General features: G+C 37.5%; 1 protein-coding gene across 1 annotated transcript; it reads right to left on the bottom strand.

The window, feature by feature from the left end:
* Nucleotides 1–79: 79 nt before the first annotated feature.
* sergef (secretion regulating guanine nucleotide exchange factor) lies at nt 80–21418 on the bottom strand. Its single transcript, XM_058408447.1, has 12 exons — nt 21328–21418; nt 19519–19654; nt 18899–19054; nt 18026–18117; nt 17820–17880; nt 17612–17725; nt 17453–17515; nt 16792–16950; nt 12678–12802; nt 8127–8163; nt 2034–2233; nt 80–1716 (listed from the first exon to the last, which is right to left on the bottom strand). The coding sequence occupies exons 1-11, from the start codon at nt 21385–21387 to the stop codon at nt 2049–2051; spliced, it is 1188 nt and encodes a 395-aa protein (XP_058264430.1). The 5' UTR covers nt 21388–21418; the 3' UTR covers nt 80–1716; nt 2034–2048.
* Nucleotides 21419–22709: the final 1291 nt, after the last annotated feature.

Raw genomic sequence — 22709 nt, 5'->3', positions numbered from 1 at the left:
AACCTAAACGGTAATAAAAATATTAATAAAGTGTTTTGAGTGTGTCGTGTTTCTTAGACTTAAAAAATGTGGTATGAAAAAAGGAGCAGAATGCGTTTACTAAGTGTGCAATTAAATATGCAAAATTACCTGCGCATTACAAACAGCTTCTTTGTTTTTTTGGATGATTGCTGAGACCATTGCAGAGGTGTTCAGCTCAGAGTTATGTCTGAAATTGGTGTCTTTATGGGTTAGACACCATACACTATATGGCCAAAAGTTTGTGGACACCTGAAAATGACACCCATATGTCCTTGCTGAGCGTCTTGTACCAGATTTAGTCCCCTGTTTGAATCAGTCCTAGATGTTGGTGTGTGTCTGTAGGGATTTGTGTTCATTCAGCTTAAAGAGCATTAGTGAGATCAGACACTGATGTTGTGTGAGGGTACAGTCAGCGTTCCAGTTCATCCTAAAGTGTTCAGTGAGGTTGAGTCAGAGTCGGGGCTCTGTGCAAGACTCTCGAGTTCTTCCACCCCAACCTTTCCAAAACCATGTATTCATGGAGCTCGCTTTGTGCACAGGGGCATCGTCATGCAGGAACAGTGTTCGGGTCTCTTAATTCCATTGAAGTGAAATTGTAATGCTACAACATAGAGACATTGTATACAACTGTGTGATTCTAGTTTAGGGAAGAATCACACGAGAACAAGATGGTCAGGTGTCCCCATACTTTTGGCCATGTTGTACATAGAGTACATAGCAGTCATATTGAAGGAAGAAGTGAATGAGTCACATATAACAGCTGAGATTTTATTTGGGATGGAGTTATCATTTTAATACAGTGAATCATCACCAAGATGAATGTGTTCAATGTTCAATACCATGTGGAAAAACAACATGCCAAATATGTGACCTTTTTCAGTCCTTGTATTTTGGAAAATGAAGCCTACCTGAATTATAAACTATACACAGCTGTACACAGTTTTTTGTAAAACGTTGGTTGCCATGGTGATTTGTAATTCCTCCATATTATATTTCAAGTCTCACCCTTGCTTTAGACAGATACTGGAGATTTCTTCCAAGAACTACGGCTGCAGTCATAACAACTGTCCTGTGTTTATCGCAGAACTTTTATTCACAAACTGAACATCTTGTCGAACCACTTAGTAAATATTGACTTTACTTTTCTACAACAGTGTGCTGTAATGATTTATAATCTTGGTATACAGTGTGACTGGGTTGAGTTTCAGTCCTTTCAAGGATTTTTTCTTTATCACTATTGCTTATTAGGGATCACAAATCTACATTTAGATTTTTGTAAAATTGCATTGTGTGTGTTGTTAAAAGTGCTATACACATAAAACTGAAATGAATTTAACAGTAGCAGATTAAATACATAACCTAGCTTTACTACAGAGTTCATTTCTTCTCAAGGCAAAGACAAATTCAGGTGAATGTCAGGTATATTAAGGATTTTAAATTACATGTTTAATATAAATACAGAGATAATTAATCTGAAATCTTAAGATCAATACAAAAAGTATCATAGATAATCTATCTATTGAATGTTCAACTCCATTAAAAAAAATAAAACATAAAACTGGATGTATATATGACTGTTATAATTAACAGTCTTAGAATCATCAAGTACAAAATACATCAGCACTGCTAGATTGAAGAGATGACATCATTCCTGGATTCCTGAAGTGTTTCCTGGGAAAAGGCGACCTTGGGCTGCTGTAGACATATAAATCACAGTGGGATACAGTATGTGAATATGAGAAAATAATGGAGTTAACAGAATATGCTCAGTCATTTGAGTGTCGCCGCTCTACCAGTTCAGCAGACTGGGGGGTGGGGGGTGGGGGAGACTCAGACAGAGAGCTACAGCTGCAAATACATTAAGAGGTAAAAGCTACTCTACACCATAACAAGCTCATAACTGATTAGCTACTTCACTTGTTAAAAAAGCTTATAGATTCTGTGAAAGTTCAATAATAGCCTTTTATAGCAAAACAAATAGACAAACAAATGAAACAAAGAGGATCTAAAACCTTTTTAACTTCTGGTCAGCTTCCAGTGTCTTCACTGTTCTTCAAACAACAAAGGGCCAAGGAATGTCCTGCTCCACAGCCAATCAGGAGACCTTTGGCATTTTGGAGGTCGGGGATTGGCTGTGGTTGGATGACATCATAAAGAGAACCATCTCCACACATTCCATGCTCGTTCCAGCCCCATGAAAAAACCTGATTGCCTAAAAAGACAGATCACTTTAAATAATGTCCTACATAAAAAGTAAATCAGTGTTAAACTTTGATGCAAAGCTTCTATGCAGCATCCAAGGAGTTACGTACCCTTAAAGGTTTTGTTATTGGTTTCAAAATAAATAGCCTTTAAGGTTATTTTTTAGGCTCGAGCCATTAATCACTTAAACATGCTTTGAGGAACCCATAATTGTCCATGAGTGCAAGTAGTGAGCAGTTGTATCTAAACTCACATAACAGTTGAGTCAAATGCAATTAGGAGCATTTACATTTACATTTATATGTTTTGGCACACATCCTTATCCAGAGGAACTTACATTTTATTTCATTTTATACAACTAAGCAACTGAGGGGTAAGGGCCTTGCTCAAGGGCCCAGCAGTGGCAGTTTGGTGGACCTGGGATTTGAACTGTGCTAAAGTAAGATAATATACTGTATACTGTGTCATTATATATAAACACACTGTGCCTTGTGGTCGTGTGCGGTAGTTAAAGTCAGCTTAATGAGTAGCTTATCAATGTTAGGTAGCTAATACTGCCTGCTCAAGCTGTACCACAAGTGGTCAACTGTTTAAATACACAGATCAGCCATAGCATTATGACCACCTGCCTAATATTGTGTTGGTCCCCCTTTTGCTGCCAAAACAGCCCTGACCCATTGAGGCATGGACTCCACTAGATCCCTGAAAGTGTGCTGTGGTATCTGGCACCAAGATGTTAGCAGCAGATCCTTTAAGTCCTGTAAGTTGCTAGGTGGGGCCTCCATGGATCGGACTTGTTTGTCCAGCACATCCCACAGATGTTTAATTGGATTGAGATCTGGGGATTTTGGAGGCCAGGTCAACACCTCAAACTCATTGTTGTGCTCATCAAACCATTCCTGAACCATTTTTACTTTGTGGCACGGCGCATTTTTCTGCTGAAAGAGACTACAGCCATCAGGGAATACCGTTACCATGAAAGGGTGTACATGGTCTGCAAAACGTAATTCATCAGACCAGGCCACCTTCTTCCATTGCTCTGTGGTCCAGTTCTGATGTTCACGTGCCCATTGTTGGCACTTTCAGAGGTGCACAGGGGTCAGCATGGGCACCCTGACTGGTCTGCAACTATGCAGCCCCATGCGCAACAAACTGTGATGCACTGTGTATTCTAACACCTTTCAATCAGAACCAGCATTAACTTCAATTTGAGCAACAGTAGCTCGTCTGTTGGATTGGATCACACGGGCCAGCCTTCACTCCCCACATGCATCAATGAGCCTTGGCCGCCCATGACCTTGTCGCAGATTCACCACTGTTCCTTCCTTGGACCACTTTTAATACTGACCACATTCATCATTCATCTTCATACAAAAACTAACAAAACTCTGCTCACATTGTAACCCATCAAAAAGGCATGTCATGGAGATTAGAGCAGGAAGACACTAGTGCTACCTGCTGCACCTCTATACTGTGAGATTGGTGGGGTTTTTTTTAAAAAAGAGGAAAGACTGCTGTCTTTCAGCAGGCATGGTAAGCAGTACAAACATTTGTTCACAGCACCACCAATCAGCCGATCAGCTTTGCTGGACCAAGAGAACTGAAAGGATCTGTTTTTTATCCATGACTTCTTGATTAAATCAGTCTGGAATCCTGTTTAATTTTCAGGCTCTTGTCATAAGTAAGTCTGTTCAGTGTCAGAGCAAAAAAATAAAACAAAAAAACCCCAAAAAACAACCAACCAAACAAACAAACAAACACGCAAAAGTAGCTAAATTGCAACAAGCAATGTAATAACTACTAGCTATCTTGACCTAAAAAAACACATCAAATTTTAAAAATGAGCAGAAAAATACATACATACACTTATATAATTTACAAATTTGGACTCTCAGCTGATGGCTGCTAAAACTTCTGTAAGTCTGCAGTTGACTTGTCAGTCATGCTCATTACTTTTCAGTGACTGGTGAGTTCAGCCCCTTTGAAAGAACCTCCAATCATCTTACACACAAGATGTGCATCTGGTCAGGATCAAAATGCAATTACAAAGAACAAACTGTCCAATCAACAGTCAGATATTTTTAATGTGCAAAAAAACACCCCAGATACACTCCCATACTGACCAGTGTAGCTGTGCATCAAAGACACATTTAGGGACATTTTCAGTGAAAAAAAAAGCATAATATTGTGGGGATTTTAATAATACACTAGATTTATCATTAATAAATAATACACACTAGGCTCAACAGTCAGAAGCTGGTTCTGCAACCTCAAATGACCTGTGATCATGGTTTGCAACATTACGTTCCACAAACCCGTACAATCCGGTCAACAGATAGAAGAAGGAGGTAATTCATTGGGTCCGTTTAGCAAATGAGATACATACGAGATTCTTAGCAACACAGAAAACCTTTTACCCAATCACACAATCAGGTAATGCTTTGGTTAGAACCCGAATGTGAAGTATTTTACACATATAAATATGGAACTATGGCATATCTATAGTAAATGCTTGTAAATAATCTATATTAGGTATCTAGTACTCTAGTAAATAACTATAATGATCCTCCTGTAATCAAACTGCTACACATTAACACACTGTAGCTTACTGGACTCTGGGTTCATCCAGCTGGTGGGCGTGGTCAGGCTTGCGCCACCATGGAAACACGTGCAGTTGCAACACGTGCCATGGTAACACCGTTACATAACTGCCTCATTGCCGTGGCAACCTGAAGTGAGCTTGCTTATCTCAAGGGGAGACTAGTTTTTCTCAGATTTCTCACTCTCAGTGTTCACTTCACACCCCTCAAAAATGACACATTCCAAAACATGAAACCGCACAAAACCTAGCAGCTTATCATGAGATCATGTCTAACAACAAAGCCAGTGAAAAAACATCCCCATACAGCTTGTCATAAGGAATATGAATATGAATGGTAGTAGCAGCAATTACGTCTGAAAGGATTAAAAGCTCATTGGGAGAGCAAAACGTTTACCAAACAGAAAGACTAGAGCAAAATCCATTCAACACAGAGGCAGCATTCAGTCAGGGAAAGGAAGTGCACAGCAGTTGCCATAGCAACAAACGTAAAGACCATAAGGCACAATATACTAATCTTAAATAATAGGGCAAAAACATGTTCCTTTCTAAGTCAGAAGAGAGATCATTGTCACTTGACTGGCTTCTGAACTACCGTGTAATGAATTCACTTCACATTTCTACAAGTAAAATCATCTCTTCCTATCTGTATAAAACAAAATGGAGCCACAGACAACTTTCAGTAATGTCAAAAATATGAAACGTAGAAATATGGTACTGTGGCATCTAAAAAGCTAAAAACATCTTATAGAATTATGAACTCAAGGGGAAACCCTGAAGGCTTTAATTAAAAGTTAACAGTTGCATTGTCTACAAAATTTCTACAACCAATTACTGGTTTCCCAACAAGACAAGTTGGCAGATGGACATGGACACCACCTCCATGAAACAATAGTACAAAAGAAACCCTTTCTGGGAGCAATGCGAGGTGGGTGATGTGACAATAAATTTCATATCACAATAATGAAAACATTTATATGCTTAGTAAGTGAGTAACACACACACACAGGGCCCTGTGTGTCTTCTGTCTTTCTTTTCTGTCCTTAAGATAATATTGCCAATATTTGCATTAGCACATAAGTTCTATTCACTCCCCTCCATTTTACTATATAGACACTCAGTTTTATAAATAATATGTTAATTAATAACATTTTTCTCTTTCCTGTAACACTTTGGCAATTCTCTACATCGATACAGTCATGACAATGAAGCTTGGTGAATTGAACTGAAATGACAATGTTATCACTGTTCGTATATATATGCACATCACCTGTTCCAGCTACTGCCCTCGGGTAGAAGGTACAGGTCCATACGCTCTAGAACCACCAGACTGTCCCACAGCCTTTTTCCAACGGCTGTGAGGCTGCTGAACGAGCAATCACCCCCCTCCCTGCCCCCACCTATCATTATATACCACACATCACTATGACAATAACTGTGAACTGGACTTTGCATTGCTGCAGTACACATAATAAACACAATTTCTTGGTTTGACCCTTTCCCCCATATTCTATTTTTTTGACATAACCGTTAAGAGTACTGCACTGCTGCACTATGGTTGCACTTTATTATATGCCTAGAAAGATGATGCTTTAATGATATCTTGTTGTTATTTATACTCTGTTATTTATGACAATGACAATAAAGTGAATTGATTGATTGATATGAATCATGGCAGAAGAAAAATGACCAGCAAAACTGCAGTGTTGCATAAAAACACTTGATTAAATATTTGCTTAATTAATTTAGATTATTAAATAAGTAAAATGCACTAATTATTTACTTTCAATTTTATTCACATTTTTTGTAATGTTAAATTAACACTGAACTTTAGAAAAACATTTTAAAATTCTGTCCAAAAAAACCCAACAACAAACAAACAAACAAGAAAAGTAACCTTTTATCATTTTAAATCTTTAACATGAAACTGTTATAAAAGGTTATAAAAAGACACTGCAATACCTACAAAATCTCTGTATAGTGTCAAACTGCCCAGTTCTAAGAGCAACCCACAACAACCAGCTCCTAAACTTGTGCTCTGTGTGTTGGGATCAAACATGTTCACCGTTAACATGATAATATGGAGTAATATTGTGGTAGAGCATTGACGCTGCTTTGGATGTGTTTTGTGGTTGAAGGTGTAGGAGGTCTTCTGAAGACTGATGGAAGACCAGGACACTCTAGCTAAAAATCTGCTTGCCACTGTGCTTACAGACAGGGAGTGAGTCACAAGCAGTGTGACTGTAGCTCAATAAGTAAGAGGTCTTTTTTCATGAGAAAAGTGCAATTTATGGCCAATATTCCAAAACAGCAAGACAGACACTGCTCTCTGGGTAATAAAGCTGGATTTTGTATTTTTTCTGTCAGCCCTGGGCTTATGTTAGCTCATGTATAGAGACAAAGGCAGTGACAGTGTCCTCTGAAGTGCCTTCAGTAACAGGAGGTAGACACTGGCTAGAACTACAGTTTAAAAAAAATGAAAAAGGCTATAATTTTTAATGTATGCTAACGTACAAAGGATAATAAAAAATAAATAAAGAGATTTGACCTAGGGCATATACTTTCTAATATCTACATTCAGACAATATATAATGTCCTGTACATTAAAGACTACATTCACTCAGAATACTTTCTCGAAACCTCTTTAAAAGCTCATATTGAGTCTGGTACTGGCTACTTAACTATACCTCTTTATTTATCCCTAAGGTAATGACAGGAAATCCAGACATTGAACTCTCAGAGTCTGAAAGCAGTGGATAAAGCCTACAGTATGCCATTATGCTGCATTCAACTGAAGGATATAACTGAATTCCTGATCTCTGACCAAAAAAAAGCCCCTTAACTAGGAATTTTTACTCAAGAAAGATGTCAAATTTAAATGAGTTATTCTTTATATCCAAGTTTCTTTGAATGAAACACACAAGCCTACTGGAGTAGCTGTAAATCTATAACACTGACTTATACAGTTTAATACTTCCAGGAGGAAAATATACTCATCACAGTTAGAGGATTACCTTGTTGCCAATAAACAACAAACAGAGTGGTATCCATGTTTTTGCCCAGTGCTTGAAAGCATGGCGCTTTAAATTCTTACTTCCTTCATGCCTCAATCACATCACTGCCCTCAGTGCTAATTTGCTTGTGCTAATAATCAGACATTAGTAAATTGGAATATACCACTGACTATTCATAATTCAAGGAAGAGACAGTGTTTCATTTTAACATTAACATTATGATGTAACAAGAATCGACAAACCAAAACATCAACGAAAGATGAACACATGACAACAAATAGTGTACTCACCTACGATGGCAAGGTTGTGCTCTGAGCCACATGCAATCTGTAACCAGAGAAAATAAACTATTAAAAAACTTGAAGTGTAGATTCAGGCTACACTCACTGAGCACTTTATTAGGAACAGTCATGCAATTATCTAATTAGCCAATCATACAGTGCATACAGCAGAGCAGTGCATAAAATCATGCAGACACAGGTCAAGGGCATCAGGTAACATCAATCATCAGAATGAAGAAAATTTGTGATATCTGTGACTTTGACCATGGCATGATGAGCTACGGAGCCATGGATTTTCACACAAAATAACCTCTAGAGTTTACTAAGGTAAAAACACAGAGTGAGCCACAGTTCTTCTGTGAGTGGAAACAGCTTGTTGATAAGTGAGATCAGAGCAAAATGGCCAGATTGATTTGACTTCCCTGGACAGATAAAGTAACTCAAATAGTCACTATTTACAACTGTGATGAGTATAAATGAACCTCAGCATGCAGAAAACATCAAATCCTGGAACTGTGGATGAGCTACAATAGCAGAAGACCACACTCCTGTCAGTAATATTTAAAACTTAATATTTTTATTCCCACTTTTTAAAAATGAAACTTTGTTGGTTTGGAGTCTTTAAACCCATTATTCTGAATTTGGATAAAAGCAGGAGAAGCTCTGTCCTGAAACCTGCTTTCTTACATTAGTTACAAAACAGACTGTCCTTCAGCCAAGCACACAGCTTTACACAGCACAACAGAAAAAAATCACTGTGTGTGTCTGTGTGTAAACAATCCCTGGACACTGAATAGAACACTCATAACAACTGTGTGAACAAGCTGAACACTGGATCTGCCAACCTTGAGCAATTTACTTCCTTCTCTCAGCACCTGTTGAGTATTAAATTCTTTATTCTACAGCCATTAGGTTCACTATAATCATTAAATCGTTTATAATAGTTAATGTTTTTTTACCCTCCAAGGTTTGTTACCCATCGCTCTAACTTTGTCAAAGTTTGCTAAAAGCAAAGCAAAGACTTTAGCATCTTGAATTAATATAATCAGTGTCTTCTTTGTGTCAAATGAGACCAACAGTTAATTTGGTCACAAATGATACGTGTGTTTGTATAAATAATAATTCATAGAAGAACCTTCTCCAATATGTCATGTATGACATATGTATGATCGACTATGATGTGGTGATGTTTAGCTTAAAATGGCACAACAACTTTGTTAGGATAGAAAACATAAATGGAGTCTACTAGTTTAAATTGTAGTAAAAACTGATGCCCAATTAGATTAGAACCCCACAGAAACTAACGGTTTAAAGACACTACTTTCTGAAATTCTGTACCCTAATTATTTGCCCCACATCTAAATTAATAAATAAATAAAAACCTGTGGTATGATCTAAAGCATAGATTCCACATGCAGGTCCTGTGACATAATAATATATTCTTTAAGAAGGCATTTCTGTAGGACTTTATGCTATTGTTTAATTTCTTCCACTTATCAAGATGAAAAAACAAGAGGAGTGATCTATCTATCTATCTGTCTGTCTGTCTGTCTGTCTGTCTGTAATACTGATGTCTTTTCCATATGTGTGATTCTTTCTATTACTTTACCCTTCATACTTTGAGTAAGGGTAACTTAATTAAATTAATGTATCCAGCTACTTATGCTCACAGTATTAAAGTGTGAGAAAACATCATACACTGATTTTCTTAACAACACTAAATAAATGCACCAAAGAACCAAAGAATGTGAGCAAACATTGACTAAAGAGAAGCAATTAAGCAATTAAAGCTAAACACTCTGAAGATAAACTAACATACATGCTAACTACTAGCTGTTATGATATAAATTGGCCAAACACAAAAGGACCCATTCTTTAAAGCTAAGCAGTTTTGCTAGTGAAAGTTGGCCAGGAACATCATCATTGTGGAATTCTAGGTCTTCTCTCAGCAGTTCAGCCCTGAAGATATCAAGCACCTACTTATTTATAGATTTAGGAGATACTGTTGCTCATTTGGGTTAAGGCTAGAAGATTTAGGTTAGGGTGTAGTATATGTGTAGTGGCTGTGTAGAAGTTAAGACACTGTAAAGTAAAGTGAAAAGGAGGAAACTTTAAGAATGTAAAGAGTTCATTCTGACTGCAGAACAGGGAACACTGCGGATATTTTCAGAGCCGAGATGTGATTATAACAGTGATTACAAGACTCCATGTCTTGACCACCTTAAATTTTTTATTCCAGAGATCCAGAATTTAGGACTACTGTAACATTCTAACATTGTTAGTAACTTGTGTCTGTGTAATATAAGTGACTACATTCAAATAAATATTCTCTTCTTTACACAAATTGTTTTAAAAATATTTTTGTATTTGGTTTGTCTACATTTTTTTGCTTTAATGACAGTCTGCACTCAAGCTGTTGGACTACAAAAACTTATGAACCATTTTAGATCATATCTGTCAGTGTTGTCTGAACGCATGCTTCAATAGACAAGATTAGACATCTGACCTTTTGCACAAAGCAGAGAAGATTCTCTATATAACACATCTGCTTACGTTTAAATTGGGACCTAGTCGTTGTACATTTTAAACATTCCAGATACTGAACATTTACTTTCTTTGTTTTAAATATTTCAGAATTATAAAACTTTCTGTTTATTAAAGGAACAATACACGATTATAAATCCCAGATTTTCGATGTGGTCAAGGTGGGTAAAGCGAGATATTTTAGTAGTGCTTATAGTATTATAACAAAATAATCTTACAGCATTTCAGCTATATAAGGTCCTTGACTTAATACTCAATAAAAACTCAAGATATTCTTTGGTGAGACATTTCGGAAGACATTTTTTAAATACATATTTTCTGAGAAAAAGCAGTGTCTAGTGTAAAGAGCATAATAGTATTTTAATATATGTTTGACAGTAATTTTTCAGTGTTTAGTAGGAAGCATGTGTATGTCTTGAGTGTTCAATATGGTATCTTGTGTATATGGTCTGATTGCATCTGGATTCAAAAGAGAAGTTGATGAATTGCCTTTCATTTATAGCAGTGTTAAAAAACAGACTGAACCAGGTTTTGGACATCATTAGGTAGGCTGACTGCATTTACTGCAGCGTTTTTTAAACTGGATTTTTACACAATATGACCTTTGAAGGATGATCACCATTGGGTTTAAAAGACAGTGGATTTTGCAACTCACTGAATCCATTGTTTCTTTCTTTCTCATACTAAATTAACTACGAACATCCTTCTAATCCGGTAATAAAAACATTCAACAATAAAAACATCTGCCGAATAGATATACATTAATGCAAATGTTTAGATGCAGATTTAAGCCACCGCCCAGATGCAGTAAATTGTCTTTCCTTTGGATGCCCTTGCTGGAGAGTTATGGATGAGATTTTACATAAAGCCCTAGGCAAGGACTTTCAGACAAAATACATTAAGAATGGAAACTTCACATTTCAGCACTGTGCTCGCTCACTGACTTCACATGCGTCCTTAGGGCCGTTTGTGCACTCCCCTGTTCCTTTGCCTTTCACTTTCATTAAGAATAGCACACTTTGCAGCATGTTACAGCACGTTCTGCCCTTCACTGTCCCCTTTCTCCATGGCACAGAGTGCTCAAGAAGATATCACTAAACAACACAATGTGGAATCAGCAGCTTTTGAGACTTAAATATACTAAGTGATAAAACCAGACACCTTCAGCCAAAAAAAAGATGTGGCGGACAAATGAAGTCAGTTCGGGACAGCTGCCCGAATCTCTGAGCAAGAAGGGAATGCTGAACTACAGTGACAGGATATGGACAGATCCATCTCTGAAATCTCACCAGGAATAAATGTAGCATGGCACATGACATGCCAGTCTGTAACTCGCACTGTCTTGCTTCTTTGCCTTATTACACTCTGTACTTTCTCCTTCTCTTGCCCCCCCCCCCCCCCCCCCCCCTCTGTCTCACTCACACACACACACACACACACGTACCCTCAAATCCACTTTTCCACTGAAGCTTCTATTCACATTCAAGGTCTAAAACTGACATAGTTTAAATAAATTATGGTTTAAACACACACACTCTTACTTAAACCAACAGTCAGTAAATAGTGTCAGTGTCTATAAAGATTCTGTTCCTGAGAAGAGTAAAAGAAAAAAGTGTGAGTGTTGTGTGTCAGATTAAGCACCTTTAAGCCACCCTTTCTCTTTACATTTATTTATAAGAACTGAGATTCAAACTTTTCAACCTAATATTTTTCAGTTTACACACACACACACACACACACACACACAGAAATGCTGCATCTCCAAGGTTAGTGGTGACCTTCATTGACTGTGAAGGCACTGTCTCTGGGCAGGATGTGAGAAACAATGAAAATATTCACAGTGACGTCTCCACCTGCTGGCTCTGTTCGCACACTACATCTTACAACCAAATAAAATGCCCTTTAAACTTAACCAGAGAATAATGAAGAACAATTTTAGTAGTTTGTTTATATTCTGGAATAGAAGTATTTAAATAGCATAAAAACTTCCCTTTAACACCAGTCAGAAACTCTTACCTGCGTGGCCCCATGAAGCATCCTGACCTCAGAAGGAAGACTTGATTCTTTACAGTCACTGACTGTCACTTGCCTCCCAAGCTGTCCATAACTGGCTCTTCCCCATGTAAGGACTCTCCCACTCTCTAAAAAGTTTCACATAGGGTGGGGATAAAATGAAATGTTCACAATTTGATGACTGTACAAGCCTTTTCAAATATCCACTGGTATAGCATTACACAACGTTCACACAAACAGTGACTCACAGTGACAAAGCGACCAGAGATTATTTATGTTCAACAGATATCTTCCAAAAAAATGAGAGAAAAGTAACCATTGGCGAATAGATGTGGAGTGTCCAGTGATGTTAAAAGTTAAGAAAAGTCTAATTTTATGGAAATATGGGGCAACTTGCTGCAGCGACTACGAATGGGAGTGAAGACAATGGAGACAACAGCACATACTGCATCTCCTTCATGTCATATGATATAATATAAACTTTTAATTTTGATATAATTTAAGATACAGACGCTCTGCGCTCTGACCCCAACTTCCTCAGCTGGGATATGCAAAGAAAAGAATTCCACTGTGCTGTAATTTATATGTAGCAATAATAAAGGCTTCATGCCCTCAGTTCTTCTCTCTCTAGAGATTTTTTTTTAGTTCTAATAAAATTGATTTGTTGTCAAAAGTGGAAAGCTAGTTGCACTATCCACTGATAAAAGTTACTATGCAACCAACTGGAGACTTCATAATACAGTGACTGGTTACTTGCGGTGATAAAATCACGTGCGAATGTAGATTTAGAACAACTCTGCTTACTCTTTTTATTGGAACCCTTGTGCACTAACCTGTACATTAACCCCCTCTATCTATAAGAGCCTTATACAACACTGAAGGAGATACAGACACTGGCTGAAAAAGGAGAACTAGTACAGACCTCAACAATATCATCAGCTTTGAAACCTGGAGTTGGTGATAGATGGCATGGGGAAAAATCTGAACAATTTTAGATAAAGAAAAAATTGAGACAGTTGGTCCAAAAGTAAAGTATTATGTTACTAAATACAGCCCAGAACCCAGGAAACACCATTTCTACCATCAAGGATGATGGTGGTAGCATCAGACTCAAGGGTTGCTATTTATCAGGAACAAATGGAAAGCTTGGTGCCATTAGGGCATCAAAAAACAAACAAATTCTTCTAGGATAACAGGATAACGATATCTTTGCAGAATTTCAGTCAGGTTTCAGGCCCCATTATAGCACAGAAACTGCGCTAATCTAAATCACAAATGACTTGTTTTTAGCTTCGGACCTAGGCTTCATCTCAATATTGGTTTTACTTGATCTAAGTGCTGCATTCGACACTATAGATCATGATGTTCTCCTAGATCGCTTACAAAATTACAAGCATTAAAATAGTTTAGACCCTACCTGTCTGAACGATACCATTTTGTAGATTTAAATGGAGAACTATCCAGTGTAATGCCAGTGAAATACGGGGTCCCACACGGATCAGTTTAGCACCTCGGCTTTTCTCAATATACATTCTTCCCTTGGGTAATATCATTAGAAGACATAGGATTAGTTTCCATTGTTATGCTGATTACCCAGTTGTATCTCTCATCACAACCAGATGAAATATCTAAATTAGCTAAGTGTGTTAAAGATATAAAAGACTGGACCTATGAATTTCTATTATCAAATCCTGATAAGACAGAGATATTAATTATTGGTCGAAAAAAAACAAGTAGACAGAACCTCATACAATTCAACCTGCATTTAGAAGGATGTACTATTAATACTAGCTCAACAATTAAAGACCTGGGTATAATATTAGACAGCAGCTTGTCCTTTGAAAATCATATCTCCAATATTACAAAAACAGCATTTTTCACTTTAGAAATATTGCCAAGCTAAGAAACATCTTATCTATATCTGATGAAGAAAAGCTGATTCATGCATTCATGATCTGCAGACTGGACTATTGTAATGCATTACTAGGTGGCTGTTCTGCATCCTCAATAAACAAGCTACAATTAGTCCAGAACGCAGGTGCCAGAGCTCTTACCAGGTCAAGAAAATATGAACATCTAACCCCAATCCCTGCAATGGCTACCTGTTAAATTTAGAATTGATTACAAACTATAGCTACTTACGTAAAGAGGCTCTAAATGGTTTAGCTCCCATGTATCTAGCCAGTCTTCTAACGCACTACAATCCATCACGTTCCTTGAGATCACAAAACTCCAGATTTCTGGTAGTTCCCAGAACAGCAAAGTCCACTAAAGTGGGTAGAGCGTTTTCGTATTTAGCTCCTAAACTTTGGAATAGTCTTCCTGATAGTGTTCGGGGCTCAGACACAGTTTCCCAGTTTAAATGTAAATTAAAGTCATATCTCTTTAGCCAGGCATACACATAATATATCCCATAATCTGATCAACACATTCATCTGATCAACACATTCATTCACATGCACATTATCATCTAGTGCTGGCTAATTTTATGAACAGCAGCTACACTAATTCCTTTCCACTCATTTCTCTTTTTCTACCCATCCCGAGTGCCAGCTCCATTTGTGTTCTGCTTCAGGTAGATTTCGGACCTTCAGTGAGAAGAGGCCAACCCTGCGAGTATTCCGAGGCATCCAGAGATGGACCAGCTCCAGTTGGATTCTGATTCATGAATATTTTGGGCAGTCAAAGAGAAGATGCCGACCCCATGTGGACTTTGAGGACAACAACCTCCTAATCAATACACAAAATGTCATTCTACATATGCTGGATCTACATCACGCAACTCCAACTGACTGTTTATGACTACAAAAAGGACATTATTCATAATCGCACTCTCCAGTGTTTATAACAATTTATAATCACACACTCCGATGTCACCCAAAATGAGGATGGGTTCTCTTTTGAGTCTGGTTCCTCTCAAGGTTTCTTCCTCTTACCATCTAAAGGAGTTTTTCCTTGCCACAGTTGACTCAGGCTTGCTCACTAGGGATGATTTTGTCTAAAATTAATGTTGGACTTTTGTACTATGTTTCTTATGTTCTGTAAAGCTGCTATAACACTGATTATCTCCATGTCATGGCACCTGTTAGTGGGTGGGATATATTAGGCAGCAAATGAACATTTTGTCCTCAAAGTTGATGTGTTAGAAGCAGGAAAACTGGATAACCGTAAGGATTTGAGCGAGTTTGACGAAGGGCCAAATTGTAATGGCTAGGTGACTGGATCAGAACATCTCCAAAACTGCAGCTCTTGTGGGGTGTTCCCGGTCTGCAGTGGTCAGTATCTATCAAAAGTATCTTTTAAATCCTGTAAGTCCTTTAAGTCCTGTAAGTATCCTTTAAGTGCTGTAAGTTGTGAGGTGGGACTTCCATGGGCCCTTAGAGTTCTATGGACCCACTAAAAGGATCTGCTGCAAACATCTTGGTGTCAGATACCACAGCACATGTTCACGGATCTAGTGGAGTCCATGCCTCAACAGGTCAAAGCTGTTTTGGCAGCAAAAGGGGGACCAACACAATATTAGGCAGGTGGTCATAATGTTATGCCTGATCATTATATATCCCAACATGACAATATTAAATTACAGGGTAAAAGGGTACAGGGTTTTTTTTCTGTAATCGCCAAGTCAAAATCTAGACTTAAATCCAATAGAAAATCTGTGGTAGGACCTGAAAATCGCTATGCACCATCATCCATGTAATTTGGGAAAGCTAGAGAAAATGTGGGTTGTGCAAAGCTCATTGATGCTTATAGATGTAAGATAACACTTAGTTGTAACTGCTGCAGAAGGAAAATGAACATGAAATGAAGTTTTAACTGTAAAGACTTATCACTTAAGTTTTAGAAACACTTTAAAAATGAGAGGAAAAATATTCCAGGGTAATATACTTACATTTGATGTTGAAAGACAGCAAAAAGAGAAATCATCACAAGGAGTGTTTTATAAATCTTGCAGCATATTTTACACATAGCAATGATGTTTTTTGATAATCCTATATCTCACTATACCACCATACTAGGAATTCATTAATGAGCTGTTTATTTCTATAACCAGAGACTCTAAATCAACAATTTCAAAATAATACACTGTGTGTTATTACAGAATTAACATTTGTACCTGTTTGGGCGATAAGGTGTGTCCAGCCACTGTGAATAGCTGCGACTCTTTCTCCATTTAATAGTGACGAGTCTAAAGCTGTAGGCAGAGGTAGGAAGGTCTCTTTTCCACACAGTTGGCCATGTTTATTACTTCCCCACAGGAACACCTCCCCGGATACTAGACAAACAACAACAAATGAATTTTTCAAAATCCAAACATTTATGTAAGTATAACCTATTCCCACACCAAAAGGTTAGCTAGAGAATTGCTGCTATTGCTGGGGGGGATGTGGTAGCTTTGTGGTTAAGGTGTTGGACTACTGATCACAAGGTTGTGAGTTAAAATCCCAGGTCCACCAAGCTGCAACTACTGGGCCCCTGAACAAGGCTCAGTTGTATATAAAATGAGATGAAAATGTAAGTTGCCCTGGATAAGGGTGTCTGCTAAATGCCAGAAATGTAAATGTAAATTGCTGGTTAAATTATTGCGGTAAACATACAGCCTGCTGCAATGACAATAGAAATCTCACTGATCTTACTACAGGAGGTCACATGACCTATGCATGGTCAGGACTACAGACAAAACATTCTGAAGGGAGGTCTCGATATCTCTATGGCCTGGTTTAAATATGAACATCGATCAAATTAAGAAGACTGTTATTGATCATGAGTGACCTCACCGGTCAAACAGGCACAGTGCGCAGAGCCTGCAGATACACTCTTGGCAGATACATGGTCTAGCCCTACAGGTGAAGAAGCAAGGTTTAAATGTAAGAGTTATTGTTTCCTGTACAATCACCATAACTATAGGGCATTTTGATGAAAGTGATAAAGTCTACCTGTGACCAAGCAGGGCTCCTTGGAGCTGAAGTGGTTTGGGACAGGCTGAGGATTCAGTGCTCGTTTTGCTTGACTTAACAGGCCTGTACCCCACTGATACACACCACCTGAACCTTCACATAAACAGATATAAACACAGTGGAGTGTGGAGGGAGTGAAGGAGTGAGGCAAGGAGGAAAGAAAACACAGAGCTTGTCATACATGTACCTGTCACTGCGAGCGCATGTCTAAGCCCTGCTGATACACTGATCACAGGTTCCTTTAAAGACTAACAAGAAAGAGAAGATACACAAAAGAACCTTTTTAATGAAGACATTTTGGACTTCTGTTACATACAAACACCAAACATACTTGAATCTAACATTTTCTACAGCATGCAAACCCCATGTATAGAGAAAAACACACATTCTGACCGTGATTAGAGGCTGGGCAGCATATTGTGTCTGCGGAGAGACGCCTAGCTGACCAAAAGCATTGGAGCCACATGTCAAGACTTGTCCATCATCTACCAGATGAAGCACAATTGTATTGTTGGAATTCATTGTAAAAATTTGTGATACTTTGTGATAACAGATGTAACCTGATCTACAGATACCAAGTATCTGTTGATACACAGAGCCCTGTTATTGATATTGTGTGCTTGTATGACACAAATCTTCCTTTTTTGAAATTTACCATTGTAAAAAATTGCAGTAAATTGAAATGTAATTGTCCAGAACTGAGAGTGTAAAGAAAACAGGAAAAGAGCACTTCCACTATTTCAGGATCAAGGAGAATTAAAGTGAAGGTGTAAGTAATATTATAAGCTGTGAAGTCAGGAACTGCTTGCTCGCATCTCAAAAACTCAGCTACATGGTGGATGCACAGTAAAAATCTAACTGTATATTTTTCATATGCATATCAATTGTCTAATGTCCATATGGCCAACAATTTACACTATGCAAAGTGCAGCACATTTAATAATAATAATAAAAAAATATTTAATCACCATCACCATTGCTTGTAAAGTGTTTGACACTTTTTGTCCATCCTTCAATCATCTTTCAAGTTGACATTTTTCAGCACCATCCATAATAAATATAGTTAATTAATGTTAAATATACTGACACCTGTCAAACCTAGGATAAGTTAAACCTGCACTGATAGATTTTATGTCATGAAAATACTATTAGCCTGTTATATTACACAAGCCTACCTAAAATTAAAAAAAAAAGAAAAAGTAAATTCAAAGCTTTTAAAGCCCGTGTTAAAGATGTGTCATGTTATCAGTTTGTAGGTTACATCACCTGTAAGAATGATGGTAAAGTCCCAGCCACATGACACTTGCTGGACAGTCCTGCTGCCAGGCAACTGGCAAAGCTGAAAGGTCATGACCTCTGATACGTGGCCGAGTCCTAGCTGGCCTTTGTGATTCTGTCCACATACCAGCAGCTCCCCAGACTCTGCAGGAGAGAACAATATGTTGTCATTTTTGCACTAAAGAGCCTTTAGACAGGTGACCATATAAACCCAAAACAACTAAGCAGAACTGCCAGCTCTAGCAACATATTTAAGTTTTAATCTAGGTTTGGGAATTTTATAGACAAATGTAATACTCTGATTAAATTTTTGCTCTGTACCTGCTACAGTTCTCTGGCTGTCACAACCCATGCTGGTTATATGAGTCACACATGCACAAGCCCAATATGCAACAACACACTTATTTAGAAAAAGATTTAACTACATTCTAGAGTATTGGGTTTTAATGTATTCTAAGAATCAGCTACAGTAAAGGGAGAAAGATATAGGAAATAAAATATACATAAAGATTTATAAATCTGGAAATTTATATAGCAGGATTTTTCCTTTTGCACAAAATTAAATAGAGTTATACTGTACTTTTTTCATAAAAAGGAATTTCACTCACCAGTGATGAGCGCTGAATGTCCACCTCCACCTGTGATGGCCTGTAATGTTTTTGCATCCTGTCCATATTCTGCACGCTGTGGCTTCACCTGATCTTCAGCATTCTTTAGCCCCAGCTGCCCAAAACTGTTAGCACCCTGACAAACACCACAACACCAGAGGAAAGTGAGCAGAACTTAGACAGGATTTTTGTTAGTTTTCCAGATTAAGACATTAAAATGAAACATACCAACCTAATATCAAAACTCATATACATTCATTTCAATTGCAATATTCAGCAGTATTAAAAATAATGTTGGTAAATTGTTGTTTATTGTGTTTGACTTGATCCTGGGATCAGTTTGATCAGGGACACCATAATGGATGTTTGTGCGGTTTGGTTAATTGCAACAAGTATATGAACATGGTGTATAATGTGTTGCATGACCTATGCCTGGAAATTTCCCACCAATTATGATGTAACCCCAACTAACAGTTATTAATAGTGCATATAGTATTAATGATTCTCCTATAAGTGCCTAAACACATTGAAAGGAATTGGGTCTAAAGGCACCATTGGAAAAAAAAATATTCAGAAAAAAAGAGGGGGCCCTGAATCTGTCCTGAGACATTTTGGAAAAGGCTTTGAATACAAATCATTTCAGGCCCAAGAGTGACATCTAGTGCAATATAAAAGATCATATTTATTACACAATACATAAACTACATACATGTAACACACTACAGTGGAAAAAAAATAATGCAACTTCTCATCTGCTTATAATTCTTATGCTCTCCTATGTCTATAGACGACTGCTCAGACGCTACACATCTCACATCCACTCAGCTACTAGCTGTTTTAATACATTTAGCATTTTTCCTCTGAAGGTGTTTCCATCAAAAGAACTGTTGCTCACTTGATGTGTTTTTTTCTTCTTCTCTCACCCCATACTGTGTAAACCCTAGAGACTGCTGTGTGTGAAATTCCCTAGAGATCAGCAGTTTCTGAAATACTCAAACCAGCCCATCTGGCATCAATAACCATGCTGTGGATAAAGGCATAGATTTCACACTTTTTTCCCTGTTTTGATGTGAACATTAGCTGAAGCTCTTAATCTGTATTTGCATGATTTTATACATTGTGCTGCAGACAGATGATTGTCTGATTGGATTAATGTGCAGTAGTTTAGGTGTTCCTATTAAAGTGCTCAAAGTGTATATATGTATTTTTCTTCTCCTTCCCCCTTATCTTCTTATGTTTATATTTTGTATAGGACAGCTGTGGGATTTTAATGTATGATCCAATCAAGTTTCTGACATTTTGTTCACATGACAAATAAACTACTACTTTCTGAGTTCTCGACTTTTCATTGAACTCATCATGCATAATGTACATGACACATGTACAATTGCTTCTTAAAAAAAAGCAAATCTCATCATTCAGTACATCTGTAAAGGTAAATGTATCTACAGGTATTCGGCTGTATTGGTAAATGTTTTGGTAAAAGTCCCTCCTATTTCTTTGCACACAAAACGAGACGACAAATCTGCAAAGCGATATGGCTTGAACGAACTGACTCCTGCGTATGTTATGCTTTATTGTTATTATTTACTACCAGTCATGGTGTGTGCTGAGGGTAATTCAGTGAAAAAGCCCTAATCTTCTTGTTCTTTATTTATTTTCCTTGGACCAGAGTAAGCAACATGCGCGTCTGAATGACGTATAAATTAAAAATCACACAGTTATCAGCTCGCCCTATTCAGAGTGGTGAATGTGTGTTGTTTGCATCGTCTTCATTGTAAAGTGACTCGTAGACTGTCTTAAACTTACCCATGTGTACAGTGTGCGTTTTATCGTGGATCGTGTTTCCATTTGATTTTGTGGACGCATAGTGATGACGTCATGCGGCTGTTGCTGACAATATTTAATGTTGCGTGATTGTGCGACGGATAAAGGATGATAAGCGACATGAATATAATAAATAAATAAATAAATAAATAAATAAATAAATAAATAAATAAAGGATTTATTCATTTATTTATTTAATCAGTTAGTAAACCAAACAGTGTACTTACAGTTATTAGATGTAAAACGAAACTATAAATTCAGAATGAGTTCCATTTGAATAAAAGAATGAATAAATAAATTAATTAAAAAAAATCAAGTGGAAATTAGTTAACTATAACATTGTTAACAACTATTACACGTGTTTAATTACATTTTTTTATTTAGACCTTGAGAAAAGAGACAGTCTTATCTCTAATAAGACTGCATTCACAGATAGTGTAGTGTGCTCTGTCCAGTCTTCACTTTCAGGATGACCATGTTAACCTATTCTGGGATTAATACTGGCCAGTGTCTAACCCATGTCAAATAAACTAGACATACACTAAATTTTTCACTTTAATCTCTTTGTTTTTTTCTCCACAGAAAAACCTGAATTCCAGCCTCGTTCCCAGCAATGCTTTCTCAACTCAACTTCTTAGAATGCTTATTAGTTATTGTTGGAGATGGATATTTATTATCAGCAGGTTTTAATGGCTGCCAGCCGATCATGCTGTGTCTGCATCAGTACCGCTGTAAAGTCTTGGAAGTTTATTTCTGAACCAGATTACTTCTCGAAAATGGGCAATGCCAAGGCAGGGGATACAAAGCTGGTGTTTGTTCTTGGATTTCAGGAAGGATAGACATTGACAGCATGGGTGTGAGACCTGTAGCATGACTCTTTAGTCACTCAGGAAAGTAACTGCTTGGGAAATATAACATTCAGCAGAAAAGAAAGGGATCCAATGCCAGTGTGTTATTAACTAACTGGGTAATGTAGTACTCTAGCTCTAGGCAATGTCTCAAAATGCTAGCAACGCTTAGCTACAGGGCTAGATAAAGAGGGTTCATTAAGGAATCCTCTTTATCTAGGAATCTAGGAATCAGCAAGCCAGCTAATATAACAAACTCAGATGTTGAAAGTACTGGGAGGTTGCTTGACGGTGTCAGGTTCTTAGTCACAACCCCACTGTTTGGAGTCCAAACCCTAACTGAGACCCTACTCAGTATGGGGGAACTAATAGAAAACCAAATCGATTTCCTGTATCTGTGTTAGAGAACCCAGTTGTGGAGAGTGCAGTATGTTAGAAAGAACCACAAAAACACAGTGGCATTGTTAGAAAAATAAGGAATTTTTAATATTTAATTACCTTTTCACTAATAAAATC

This window comes from Hemibagrus wyckioides, linkage group LG14 (assembly GCF_019097595.1).
Source record: "Hemibagrus wyckioides isolate EC202008001 linkage group LG14, SWU_Hwy_1.0, whole genome shotgun sequence".
In the NCBI taxonomy this organism is placed as follows: Eukaryota; Metazoa; Chordata; class Actinopteri; order Siluriformes; family Bagridae; genus Hemibagrus; species Hemibagrus wyckioides.
Note: the sequence above shows the minus strand (reverse complement) of the source record. Positions and strands in the feature narration are given on the sequence as shown.